Source organism: Psittacula echo (assembly GCF_963264785.1).
Source record: "Psittacula echo genome assembly, chromosome: 9".
Classification (NCBI taxonomy): Eukaryota; Metazoa; Chordata; class Aves; order Psittaciformes; family Psittacidae; genus Psittacula; species Psittacula echo.
The window spans coordinates 7,113,630-7,127,968 of NC_137745.1; the positions used below are offsets into that span (position 1 = coordinate 7,113,630).

At 44.8% G+C, this 14,339-nt stretch overlaps 1 protein-coding gene across 1 annotated transcript in view; it reads right to left on the reverse strand.

The window, feature by feature from the left end:
- Positions 1-14,339, reverse strand: part of ADAMTS9 (ADAM metallopeptidase with thrombospondin type 1 motif 9) — a gene marked incomplete at both ends in the record, with an annotated part of 79,846 nt that overhangs the window by 50,239 nt on the left and 15,268 nt on the right. Inside the window, 8 exons of the mRNA XM_080625664.1 lie at positions 5,037-5,182; positions 9,091-9,195; positions 9,626-9,767; positions 10,615-10,761; positions 12,527-12,632; positions 12,749-12,789; positions 13,193-13,314; positions 13,412-13,495. Of these exons, the coding sequence (XP_080481790.1) occupies positions 5,037-5,182; positions 9,091-9,195; positions 9,626-9,767; positions 10,615-10,761; positions 12,527-12,632; positions 12,749-12,789; positions 13,193-13,314; positions 13,412-13,495 (893 nt within the window). The remainder of the gene's footprint in view (positions 1-5,036; positions 5,183-9,090; positions 9,196-9,625; positions 9,768-10,614; positions 10,762-12,526; positions 12,633-12,748; positions 12,790-13,192; positions 13,315-13,411; positions 13,496-14,339) is intronic.

Sequence of the window (14,339 nt, forward strand, 5' to 3'; positions counted from 1 at the left end):
TCCAGCCCCTGTCAGCAGTGCAGGAGTGAGCTGCATGTGGATGGCATCAGAGTTGCTCAGCAGAAGGCACTTTTCTGGTGAGGACACATTTTCACCTCTAGTACCTTTCACCTCACTTCAAGGAAAGTACCCTTCGGATAACAGCTATTTACTGTCTGTTCAAAGGACATTTCATATGTTCGGACTAAGTGCAGCCTTCTATGTATATAATGAGTTGCAATAATAAGATAAAAAAGGATGCACCATGCTTTAAATGTTCCAAAGCCCCCCCACCATCTCTACTGCTCTCTCCTGAAACTTTAAATGACATTGCGAGGGCATGCTGAAGGTGTCTACAAGCTACCTCCATCAATATGCAGTACCACCCAGGCAGCTTTGCTTTTCCCATTATGATACAGAAGGAAAGATACTGCCATCCGGATGACATGTTGCCAGGGTCAGCTTGGGCAAAGCTGTAATTATCCAGAAAAGAAAAATTATATGAAATACGACATGCATTCAAGGGAGGTGAAGTTAAGATGCACCTCAGCCACTGGCATGGGAAAGTCTCCACCTGCTGATGTGAGACCCTCACCCTTTAGTAGACAGTTTCAGAGGAGTCAATGGAGAGCAAAAGCATCCCAAGCATCCCAAGCCACTGTGCCCTAACTGCGGGGCACATATATAGAGGCAGAGAGAGGCCCTCGAAGCTCAGGACAACATCTGTCTCAGTTCCAGCCTCTGCTGCAAAATAGCCACTAAACCTACAACTTCTAGTTAGAACTAGATTTTTAATGTCCCTTCCAACCCAAACCACTCTTTGATCCTGGCAGCTGTGGGTGAGATGCAGAGCATCACCTGCTACATACATGGGATTCTTCCTGCCAGCATCCTCTCCTCACTAACACACTGCCGTGGTGCAGACCCTTCAAGTCCTACCCTAAATGCAGAGGGGTAGGATTTGTCTTTAGGCACAGCCCAGGACTATTGCATGCTTTAAATTACACAAACTTCTGGCAGGGCATTTCATTAAAAAAGCTGCAATCACAACATTTTTATGGTACCCACATTGCTTCCAATATAGATCAAGTTAATAAAAATGAAACTTTTAAGTAGTAAGTTAGTTAAGAAGAACATACAAGAGCTTTTTAAAGGGTAAGGCTAACAAAATCCAAAGATTCCAAGCTACCTTATAGTTTCCTTTTCTCTACATGCCCCATGAGATTGAGATAACATTGAACACATGGACACACCACAAACTGAAGGATGCTAAATATTGCCATCATATTGCAAACTGTCTGCTTCCTAACTGTGGCAGTAAATCTCCCCACAGCCAGTGTCTGGGGCTGAAGCACACTCACACTGCTCACACTGCAAAACAGTCCCAAAGCACCCTGAGAGCTTTAGGGTGTTTTCAAAGCAGAACTGCTTTTCCCAGAGTTTGAGTAAGAGCTGACCCCCAAAGGAAGCCAGCCTCATATAATATCGATTTTCAGTGTCATGAAGAAATACGGATACTTCCCACTATGTAATATTTTTATCACAGAATGGTTTTGGTTGGAAGGGACCCTAAAGCCCACCCAGCTCCAACCCCCTGCCATGGGCAAGGCCACCTTCCACTAGAGGAGGTTGCTCCAAGCCCCGCCCAACCTGGCCTTGAACACTGCCAGGGATGGGGCAGCCACAGCTTCTCTGCCAACCTGATGCTTAATGCATCATCTGCAATTACTAACACTGAGTATTTTAAACTGCAGACCTTGAGGCAGCACCCAACTCTTAGCTACCCAGGAGCACCAGGTACAGGCACCTCACCAAGAAGCACTCTTTTGGGGATCCTTTGGACATGCTCAGCCCCACAGGCAGCAGCTCTGTAGGGGACACCCAGGCTGTCACAAAATGCCCCTGGAGCATTTTGTGGAGCATTTGTGCTCATTTGCACATCTGCCTATGTGCCTCTGCAGAAAAACCTGTGAAGCTCTAGCGTGCACACATCAGTCTGAGATCTCTTTTGCAGCATCCTGGGAAGCACTGGGACAGGGAATTGGTACATGTGCTGCCAGTGGCCAGCATAGTTATTTATAGATGTGTTTGCATGTTGAGCTTAGACAGCTGTCAGCACAGGTGGATACTTCCGTGATGGACTAAAAGGCAGACGTGATCCGACTCGCACCCAGAGACAACAGCCCCCTATCCAGAAAGCCATTCCTGAAAACAAGGCTCCCGGTATTGGTATCTTATGAAATATGCCCTTTCCCCATAATTCTGCAGCTAAGCCTTGCTTTGAAAACCAGGGCTTGCACCACAGACCCTCTAATGTGCCGCTCCACAGCCGCAGGCTTTGTCTGTACCAGCCAGCCTCAAATTCCCAAGCGGGCAATCTTGGTGGGAAAAGTCTGGTCTGGTTAGCAAATGCATTCCTTCAGTGTATGTCAGAACAGTCTGCTGCCATTTCAGAGGCTTACAGCTCTTCCTACAGTCCTGCAAGATACTTGTCCACGTAGGTGTCAGAGCACATTACAGAGCTGCAGCTTTATTTTGTGTCATTTTCAATGCCAGGTTTAACACAGTATTTTACTGGCGTGCAAGATCCCTTCCCAGATCCTTGTGCACAGAAAACACTTTAAAAAGCTAAATCATCTTTGAATACAAAAGACTTATTGAACACTATTTCAGACCTTACTCAAGGTATCTGGGCTGGGTTTGACGCCTTGTATATAGAGGAGAAACGCTGTGTAATGTTGAAGTACCTTGATAAGCAGGAAAGGCAGGCGAGTACCCAGCAGTGTCTCATCACTCGCATTGTTTCAGCAGCCCCTTGATAACAGGGACGCAGATGGCGGGAGCCCACGTTACGATGTCAAATTACAGGGATAAAACAACAGAGTCGGAGTAAAGCTCTGTGGACAGAGCTAGGACAGGCTTTGTGAGGGGCTGGAGAAGAGGCCATCACCAGCTACACAGCTCTCAAAAGGGAGCCTGGAAAACGACTGCTGTTAATGATGACCACGTGTGATTTCACAGGCAGCTTGGTGCTGAGTGCATTTAGGTGCTTTTGCAAATCCCAGCCAAAGCAATCTGCCTCATGAAACATCAAGATACAAAACACTAGCTGTAAGAGAAGATGGAATTCAAAATCCCTTTAGGATAAATGAGATTTTCTACTACAAAAAGCTATCAATCCAAACAGATGCCTCTCCAGAAGAGAGTGATACATCTCACTGACAGCATCCAAAGGTTCGTCTGCATAGCATAGCTGGTTTTGTGTGTGGAAAAACGTGTTAGTTTTGTCTCTTCATTGCTACTGAAGACCATATGGCGTGTGCTGACTCAGCACAGCGAGATGACAACTCCTTTGCACTCATGTGCTTCTCAGCATCATGTTAATTAATGTGCTGCTGTCCTACTCCCTTATAACCTCAGCCCTTCTCCTCCAACACTTGCCCAGCTGCTCTGAGTCAGTCTCTTATGTCACTTCACCACTGGTGCTGCAGCTACAAGCACTCTCTTCTCCCATTAGCAGTGATGAAACTGTCACTGTCACACCACTGATGGCAGTTTCCGTCGCAATAAGCTGTCCAACACCAATGATGAGAAGGTGGAATGAGCCTGCTCATTCTTTTTAAAACCCCTCAGTCCAGCCAGCTCTACTGACCACTCACCTCTCCATGTCTGAAACCCTAGACAGCAACCAGCCCAGCCCTTCTTGCTCTTGTGGCCTGAACAGAGGCAGTTAAACAAACACCAGCACAGTTCACAATTTATGTAAACAGGGTTTTTTCATAACAGTTGCTCAACCTATTACTAGTGTTTTGCTGGCCACACATTTGTTTCCCTGAAGCCCATGGCAAAAATTCCTGCCATTTCAAAGGGAGCAGGATTTTGCGTTCCAGTCTGATGGCAATCATTTTTGAGTGCCACTTTTCAATGGGGCACAGGTTTCTGCTGAGTTTTGGCTAGTCTGCACCAGATGACATATAACTGTATAAAGGATCAGCTGCAAAAGCAGCCAAAAGCTGCAAATCCAGCCAAAGCAGGAGTGAAATGGTAGAAAACTGTATAAAGTGACCTGTAGAAACAGCTGCAAAATGGTGAAAAATGGATAAAACCATGGCTCCTTCCCTTCTCCATCTTTTCTGATCCATAACTTTGGAGAAAGAAAAATGCCTTGGGAAGTGGTACTCTGGTTGTGCCTCCCCAGGAAAACAGGAGTCATGAAACCCACACAGATACTAGCTTTTTTCTTCTTTCTCCTTAGAATGGATCCCTTTTTAGTGCACTTTACCCATAAACCAGATGATGACTGGCTCCTCCTTAGAGTCATAGAATCATAGAATAGTTAGGGTTGGAAAGGACCTTAAGATCATCTAGTTCCAACCCCCCTGCCATGGACAGGGACACCCCACACTAAACCATGTCACCCAAGGCCTCATCCAACCTGGCCTTGAACACCGCCAAGGATGGAGCATTCACAGCCTCCCCTGGGCAACCCATTCCAGTGCCTCACCACCCTCTCAGTAAAGAATTTCTTCCTTATATCCTATCTAAACTTCCCCTGCTTAAGTTTGAACCCATTACCCCTTGTCCTATCACTACAGTCCCTATGAAGAGTCCCTCCCCAGCATCCTTGTAGGCCCCCTTCAGATACTGGAAGGCTGCTCTGAGGTCTCCACGCAGCCTTCTCTTCTCCAGGCTGAACAGCCCCAACTTTCTCAGCCTGTCTTCATATGGGAGGTGCTCCAGTCCCCTGATCATCCTTGTGGCCTCCTCTGGACTTGTTCCAACAGTTCCATGTCCTTTTTATGTTGAGGACACCAGAACTGCACACAATGCTCCAAGTGAGGTCTAACGAGAGCAGAGTAGAGGGGCAGGATCACCTCCTTCGACCTGCTGGTCATGCTCCTTTTGATGCAGCCCCTTGGTTGTTATGATGCGTTGTCCATGGCAGGCAAAGCATACATGGGCTGGGGACAACCAAAGGGGTTTTCAGCCCATTTGGGCAACCCAGCTGTTTTTCCCACCTTTACCCCCCGGTGCTTCCTGTAGCTCCATACACTTACTCAGGCCTGTTGCACTCCCGTATCGCTGTCTTTATGCCACCACCACAGGTTCTCGAGCAGGTACCAAAAGGGCTCCACGTCCCCCATGCTCCATCTATCACTGGTGTCTCACGTTCTTTGGGCACACACATCCCAAACCGGCAGTGCTGCATGCGAAGGAAAGAGATGGGAAAGGTGGGATTGCATTGCTTTGGCATTATGAACTGACCAACAGTGACCAGCCTGGGTGACAAGACTCAGGTTTACTTCTTTCTCAACCAAATGCATCATGCAGCAAAGATTTTGCAATCAAATATCACCAAACCTTACTTTTTGTCTATTCCCTCCATATTTTAGTTTCCCTGCACCCTTAAATGGAGAAGTGAAGGCAAGGTGCTGAGTCCATGTGAATGATTTATGGGAAGAAGACTGAGGACAACAGTAACCACTGAATATTCCCTGTTGACTTGTGCTGAACAGCACGGCAGCGCTTGCAGCACTGCTTATCTGATTTCCTGGAGAGCAGTAGGAATTGCACTGTGTCAGGGGAGGAGACAGGCAATGGGAATAAAACACCAGGGAAAACTCAAACCTCCCCACAAAGCGGGAAAGGAAACTTCCAAATCCAAAGGGCAAAGGAAACAGAAAAATGAATTCCTCAATCCAAAGGTGGGTTTTTTTTGTCTTCACTCAGCTATAACATGGGATTTGCCAAGGCCTGGCCTAGACTTTTGTTTTCCAGTTATAATTCTTGTTTTGTTTTGTTTGGAAAACTGGCTTAAATTATTTTGGCAAGTCCCTGTTCCTCATTTTTATGGTATAAATTCTGTCCATTTGGGGTGTGTTTGCTATTTCAACTACACAGACTTCTGGAGAGGTGAGATCTAGGAGACAGTCACTTTCTGGCCCCACAAGAATAGATGGAAAGGTGTCCCCAAGACCATGAGAGTAGGGCTTCTCTCCTACCGAACAGCAGATTTAAACCCAGAGGCATGATCATCTGCCTGTGGATGTCTAAATCTTTGCAATTATAGAAAGCCCAAACATTGCTGATTGCTCACAGATTAGAAGAATTTACAGACTTAAAGAAGAAAACAAGTAGTGCATCATTAAAATATTCGCTTGCAATATTTCTCTGCGCCAGAGGTTTTTCAGGCAGGAAAACACCTGACGATCTTTATGGGAGTGGGCTGAATTTACTCATGCACTGCATTTCTCCAGCTCCTTCACTAACGGTGGAACAAGGTTGTGTCAGGATACACCATGAGCTCATCTCCCTTTTTTAGACATCCTCATGAACCACCTTGGAGAAATCTACCTAGGAAAACAGAGCAAAATCAAGCTATGCTGGAAGTTGTGCATCCAGCCCATAGGATACTGGCTCTGCAGCACATTTAACATGTTTTGCTCATGATGGCCAGCTCGTCACATTGCTTTGCTGATGAAGAAAGCTGATCTCAAGTGCAAATGCCTATGCATTTGCAGGACAGCTGAGCAACTCATAGCTTGCACCCTAAACGTGGTGTTTGGTGAGAGATGTGCATAGTCTCTAAGGCTGCAATGTGCCCTAGATTTGCTTTCATATGAAAATATGAGTCCCCAAATAGAAACTGGCTAAAAAATCTCTGCCACAGTAACGGACAGGAATAAAACAAGCTGAAATGCCTGTTTCATTGCTGCAGGACAAATCTTTATGATGCATAACTTCTGGCATTTAGACGGCTGAAAAAATGCAGGCTGGGACCCCTATGCTAGTCCTGCATAGGGACAAAGAGGTCCACCAGCTATCATCAACGTACAAAAATATATGACACCAATTCAACAGCACTGTCCCAGTGGAGGAGAGCTCACAGCAATGTTGATGCTCACAGCTAAATATATAACCACAGTCATGCTTGGCACCACTGACCCAGAGAAGACGACCGAATAGCTAACTAGTGAATGAGCACAGCTAACAGACCGTGACATGACCTATATGTCTCTCATCCTGGTTGAGAATTAACCAGGAAACCACCTTCATCCCTTGATTTGATTAAAAATTGGGGGTTTGGAGTTGATGGTAAATCAGGGAGGAGAAAAAAACCCCAAAGGAGCAGCCGTTTTACATAAACAGCAAGATTATCTTATGGAAATGCAATGGTGTTTCTTGGAAGCACACTGTGAATAGTCCGGCTGCACAATCTTCATGCCTTTTGTGTTTTAAAAATACTTTCTGTTGAGTTACAACAGAAAAGCTATGAAGCCTGCCAGGGTTCTCCTTCCGATGAGCTTCCAGAGCAGAGAATGAAAGAATTTTTGTCTGGAGTAAATTCAAAACAACTTAGACACACAGTTGAGCAGGAGAGCAATGGCAGGGATGGGAGATACTACAACAGACTTTCCTTCCCTTTGTCTTGCCACTGGAGTCCCAGATAATTCACCACATCCAGCTCCCATCCTTGGGCTGACTTTGGCTGAATAGATTAGCAGGGGGCAGACAAGTGCTGTGAAGCTCCATGCATGCATAACATATATGCTACCTGCTGCCATACAGCAGGAGATAGAAATGATTACTATTCGTACACTTTTATTTAACCATTCTTTAAACAACCCAGATAACCAGGAAAGAGTCACACCACAATACTTTACAAGCCCAAGTAAACACTAAGGAGAAGCCATATGATGATCCAAAACTTAAGCTTGAATTAGACCAACACACAGATAAAAGAATTACTGCATAAAGCCTTTTTATGAGAATGCATTCAAATGCCTGAACATGAGTGGCCTGCATTAGCTTTTCTTAAGAGCCCATCTGCTCTCAGCCAAGAAGTTCAGGTCACACTTGTCTAATTTGTCTAGACTTGTTAAATTATCTAAATTTATGGGCTGAAATGTTTTTGCTTACACAGTCTTTATTAAAAGCCATGCAGCTGGACACTGCCTCTTGCATGACACAGGGTAACTCTGAGGAGGTGCTAATCTGCCCAATTGCAGTTGTTTGCACATCACTGCTCACATCACAGGGTAACTGCAGGTTTGTCGGAACAAAATTGCAACCCCAATTTTGGAATTTCAAGAAAATAAGCTATTTCTGAGCTTCCAGCAACCCCAGGGTCACCAATGGAGGAGCTGAAGGCACAAGGTCTCATGTCACAGGGATGCCACAGTTGCCTACCTTTTATCCTGAGTCTCAAAACAGTGTGGGTTTTACATAAAACATTAAACATTGGTGCACCGCTGGCTCCAAGGAGTAGCACAGGAATAGGATTTCCAACCACATCCCTCAACAACAAACCCAAACATACATTCGAAAGACTATGAATTAAAATGTTGACTCTAAAAGAAAACTGTAACTGATCATCAACAGCCAGAAAAGCAAATTTTTAAGTCAACCTTGTAGAATAATATCTTGGGTTTTTTATTAGACCCACACAGAGAATACTTTTGTTGAGACACAAATGATGAAAACTAGTTATCATTTTTCATCAAAAGCTTCAGTATCTCAATGAAAGAAGAAGAAAAATCCTCTGAACTATTTTTCTCCAGATCTGGAAAACTAAAAACTAAAAACTTATCCTAGAAACCACGATGCTAGCTGGAAACTAACATTGCACATGGAAATTGAAAGTTTCTATGAATTACTGCCAAAAATGTTCCATGCAGAAAATGTCAATCAGTTCCATATTTTACTCTGATATTGTCAAGCTATGATACCAGTTGGCCAGTTTATGTTACACAAAATTACTAATTGCTCACACCATATAGGAAATTTCTAATAAAAGCCTAGGGAAGCTTTGCAAAGGTTTTGCTCAAGAGTTTACTCAAGGGCATTAACTGAAAAAGATAAGCACTCTAGAAGGAATACCTGCTTTAAACAACGTTATGCCAAGCAGTCAATGTTAATCACATTACCTGGGGTAGAGCTGACCCACGCACACCAGGCGCAAAACTCAACAAGATGCTTTGGGCTCTCACCCCTGCAATCAGAAGCTGTTTCCCATACAACTGATCTCTGGGATAGGATGGTTTGGACTGATATGCTTAGCCTAAGCCCTAGGAAACAGCTACAAGGCTGCAACCACCAGTTACTACAGACCTTTCCAGGCTCACATTCTGTCCCGTCAGCCCAAGGTGTGTGTTGGGTACGACATCCCTTGTGTGCGCCATCAATGTTGATACACCAAAGTCGCCGACACTGCATCTGCTTCAGGTATTGAAAAGACGGAAGTATTAAATATGCGCCATGTACCTTTCCAGATATCTGACCTTTTATGAAATTATCCCCCTAGCATTTATCATTAACTCACAAGCTTGACAGTAATTTGATGGCTTGTGAACCTCCCATTTTTAGACTGGATATTAGGAAAAAGTTCTTCACCAAAAGGGTGAAGGTATTGAACAGGCTGCCCAGAGAAGTGGCCAAGCCACCATCCCTGGAAGTGTTTAAAAAACATGTAGGTGTGGCCCTTAGTGACATGGTTTAGTGATGGACTTGGCAGTCCTGGGGTAAAGGTTGGACTTGGTGATCTTAAAGGTCTTTTCCAACCCATATGAGTCTATGAATCTATGATTCACCCAACCCCAGGAGGCCTTATTTTGCTCTGGCAACATCAGGGTGGAATTCCACTTACCATGTACGGGCACACTTGAGATCCAGGTCCAAAAATTAACTCACATTGTTTGTTGACATCATAAATCAGCCCCGGAAGCTGCTGAGGCAACGTGTACGTTCTTGATGAAGGCTCATCAAGCAAACACTCCCCATAGCCAGTGCTACAACACAAATCAGATAAATGGTGTTAAACAGGAGGCCATGAGACTAGAACCCATTGCTGCTTACCTGAATTAACCTTAGGGCAGATGCACACCACATTTGCCATATTTAACAAGCACTACAACAGCGCTACTGCAGACTCAAGCACAGGGGGGTGCATCACCCATTCATCACCACCACCACCATGCTGTGCCAACAACCATCCACCACCTTGCAGTCAGCTATCCTGGCAAAGCGTATCTGAGTGTGCACAACCTGCATTTAGTTGCTAAGCAAGCGCTGGTACATATCTAGAAAGAACATTATTGATTAGCAGAACTGCCCAAGCTCCTGGAATTGCCACCATGGCTCTTGTTCTGTTTCCCATCACAACACATGGGGAGGCTTCACAGCAAAATGGGTAATCATTGTGCATATCAAACCGACCCGTGGGCTCCTGGAACAGTGTTCCCACCATGGGTTAGTGCCAGGGCTTTATCTTGACCTGTGGAGCAGAAAGGCAGATGCAATCTGCCTCCTAAAACACAGCTCTGCATCTGGGCTACAGGGCTTGAAAAACTCACTCTTCAGGTTCGAGGAGAACGTGCATTCCTTAAAAGCAATATCCATGGGGTTAGACATTCTTCCCCATAGAGACGCCAGTCCTTGCCAGCTTATCATGAGGCTGAACTGGCAGGGACTGGATAGCGGGGGTGCATTCCTGCTCTATGTAAAGGATGCGTGCACACACAAATCCCTGTGATTTCCTCCAAACGCTGCACACTAGGACTTCAGATTAACCAAGGAACCCCATGGGATGCATGCATATGTAAAAACAGCCTAACTCATGCATATGCAAGGCCTTACTCCAGAAACTCAGTGATGTATTTCCTACTGCATTTTGACCACATCCAGGGGTTGGTGTAGAAGTTCAGTGTTGGCGCCATGACATGCTGTTGATTTTTACCTCCATCTTCTTTGCACTTATGATTGTCATCGTGTGGCATGTTAAATCTAAGAGAAAAACAGCAGGGAAAAGCAGAGTCAGTTAAGTGACAAATGTCAAGTATTTAGCATAGCAACAGTGTGAACTAAAAGTAAGCAAACCCAAGAGATTTTCCTAGATATGCTGCGGACGGGCACTGCAGAATATATGCACATATTCCTAAGTGTCAACAAGTATTCCTCAAATGCAGGCCCTAGCACTTGTCTGCAAAAAGCTACAGAACATCCTGGTAAGCTCTCCACACATATTTAGCCAGAGGGAGCCTGAAGTAAGATGCTATTTCAGCTTTTCACTAAGAGTTGGCATCCCGCAGGCAAGCTGGAGTTTGGTCCCACCACCATGCAAATAGCAAGAACTCTGGAATTGAGACAAAGACCCAAGAGTTGATCCAGGGGAATATGTTTCTGAAGGAGACAAATGTCTTGAGCTCACTGCCCACCTGAAGTCCCTTGTGTGCGCCCTACATTGCCTGCCAAATATTTTTTAATGCAGTTGAATACCTTGGGCCACACTGATCCCTCATGCTGCTGGCTAAACAGGGTCACACCAGGGAGAGACTTGGCTCCTATACTTTATGTAGCAGGTTTACAAAATGCCACCAAGCATCAATATCAGCGGAAACCCATGCGAAGCTTGCAGCACATGACATACTGGAAAATGCAGCAAATATGCTAGGGGAGAGAGAACAGCTTAAAGTGCTTGGCTGTTTGAAGTGGAGAAGGGGAAATGACCCGGTGTGATCCTGCCTCTGAAGGCTGGGAGTTTATATCCCATTAAGATTACCTCCAATGAACCACCTTTCCCACTCTGCTCCCTGTAAAAGAGCAAAGAGGCATTTCCTGCTTGGGAGCACTGCTAACCCCTCTGGCAGATCTGGGGCATTAGGGAAGGAATTAGCCACAGGTTAGGTGTGGGGAACACCAAACCTTTGGGGACTTTCCATCAGGAAATCTTATTTAAACAAATACTACTGTAGTTAAAAATAGACCGTCTCAGCCAGCTCCCCGTGAAGAAAAAGGGAGTTTAAAACAATGAGAGATCTGTTCTCAAGTACTCATCCATCTCAAACCTACAGACCTCCACTGCAAACCAGGCATGAGGTGGTTTGGGGCTAAATCAGCTAAGAGTTGCAGCTGGGGGGTAAAGGTAAAGGACTACGTGATCTGAGATGATTTTCTCCCAACCACTCTCAAAAGGAGTCAAGATCAATTAAAAGAAGTTTCCACTGGAGGAGGTGCAATCTTGAATGACAGCATCTCTTCTGGGGATGTCCAGCAGCATGAGATTTTCCACCACGAATTAGTTAAAGAGAGGGATCAGGCTCACTTATACATCCCCATTACCGGCCAGATGCCCTGGGTAAATTTCTGCCTTGACACACAGCTGGGCTGCCTTCAGTAGCACCACATATGGCAGTGGGATGAGCTGTGACAGGCTGAGGACCTGCCATCTGCATGCAGATGTGAGAAGATGCAGTGATAAGGGACATCTGTTAGCACTCCTCCCTTGCCTTGGTGCTGCTTGGGGTACCCTATCACTCATCTTCCTCAAAATGTGGTTTTGCTGCTCTCAGATGGGCTCTGGAGCACTCCACCACCTCTCAGAATCACAACACAGATCAATCTTCCTTGGTGGTGCATCTTCTACCCAAGTGTATTTATCTCCTCTCAAATAATTAGGCCCAGCAGGTACCAAGTCCTAGCCTGGCTGGCAAGCCCTAGCTAGTATAAATCTTGGGCTATTTAAATGTAAATGTATTTACATAAAACATACACATGGCCAAGTTCATGTGCTATTGTGAAAGCAGTGCTCAGTCCGTTATCTTCACTAATTGAACAGCTCCTGTATGGGTCACAGACTGTGCCCAGCTCTGCCAGACCTAGGAGAGAACAAAGAGGTTTATGATAGGGAAATGTCTCCCATAGTTCAGCACAGGCAACTAATATTGTCAGTACAAAAAAAGTTATTAAAAGACAAAGAAAAGGTTTTCCTTACCCAGAGTATCACATTTGTCGTGTGCTCTACAAATATCCTGTCTGAAAGCAGAGCAGACCTGACACATTAATTTTCAATGCAGCAGTGAGTTAAGGTACAAGCACAATAACAACATCATCCAAAAGCAATTCTTGGTCCTCCAACAGACCTTCTCATACTGGTTTGCCACATCATCCAGAGTCCGAACCAACTCCCTACCACAGTAAATGTTTTTCACCCTATGCTGAACCCATGGGCAGACCTTGGACAGTCCTGATGCTCTCAGTCATCTATCGCTATGCTGGTCACACTATCCCAATTCAGCTCACAGTTACATGCTCCTGCAATTGCAAATGTGACTGCACCCACATCCAAACCTAATAATTTCCCATAGCTGGATACGTGACATGCTCACAGTTTCTTATGTATGACAGGGTATAGTTTTTGTGAGAATATTCACCATACCTGGTAACAAGCACAGCCGTATCATGTTGAAGGTGACTTCCTTCAGGGTGGTTCTGGGATTGCTGCCATTGGCAAAAGTTTTTTAATGTTGTCTGGGCATTGTAAGATATTGCAGGACCATCCTAATAAGAAACAAATGGCAGGAATTTACTTATTCATCGTAATGCCCACTACAAACGCCACTGTCAAACAGAAGGTGAAGAAAATCGCTTCCATTACCTGTTCATTATGTATCACCACCAATTTCACAATAACAATATTAATTAAATTTCCAATGCTCGGATCTTTGTAGATAGAAGCCACCTGATTTGAATAGAATTGTTCAGAATTATTGTTAACATTCAAGGAAAGAAACAACTAAGACAACACATTGCATGTTTTCCATTCTGCAACTGTTTTATTCCAGAGCTGCTCTTCTGCCCCACTCAGTGCTCTGATGCTACTTGGAGAGACCTCCTGCCAGAAGCACAATTTCAGAATGAAGCAAACCTGCTGCTATTGCAGAAACTAACCATTTTCTTTTGCTTTAACGCACATTTCACCAAACTACAGGATCATTCTGCTCTGAGATACAATGACCACCAATCAAGACTGTCAAAAGCAACTTATTCTCCCAAGTACCTCATTTTGATGTAGAAAGTTTTAGACCACATACTGACTGCACTTTTACCTTCGAACAGGATGAAAATACCTCCAGTGACACAACTATGCCAGATATTCACTTCCAGTTACTCTGCGTCTATAGAGCTGCCTGTTTGGGGATGGTACTACTGCATCCTAGTACCAGCAGCTACTAAAATGCTTGTTCTCTGCCAGGAAAGCCAATCCCAGCACTATGCTAAGGATCCAGGTGACCACAAGCTGCTTCTCCTTCCAACAGCAAGGGAAGGTAGGCAACTGCATAACCTGCTAGCATTGGTCCCTTGGAAGGCACACTTCCCAAAGCACCTTTTTAATTCAGTTGCTATTTCACATGGGTTTAAATAAAAAGAAGACATGGATTAAAGGGCCAGTGATATTCCTCATAATGCTTGCTGTTCAGAAAGGTAGAAGGGAAAGGTGTAGGAAATGTGATGAGTCTGGGAAGAAAGATAACTCCAACTAGTAATTCCAAGATTTACTCTAATCCCAGCACTATCTCCATGCC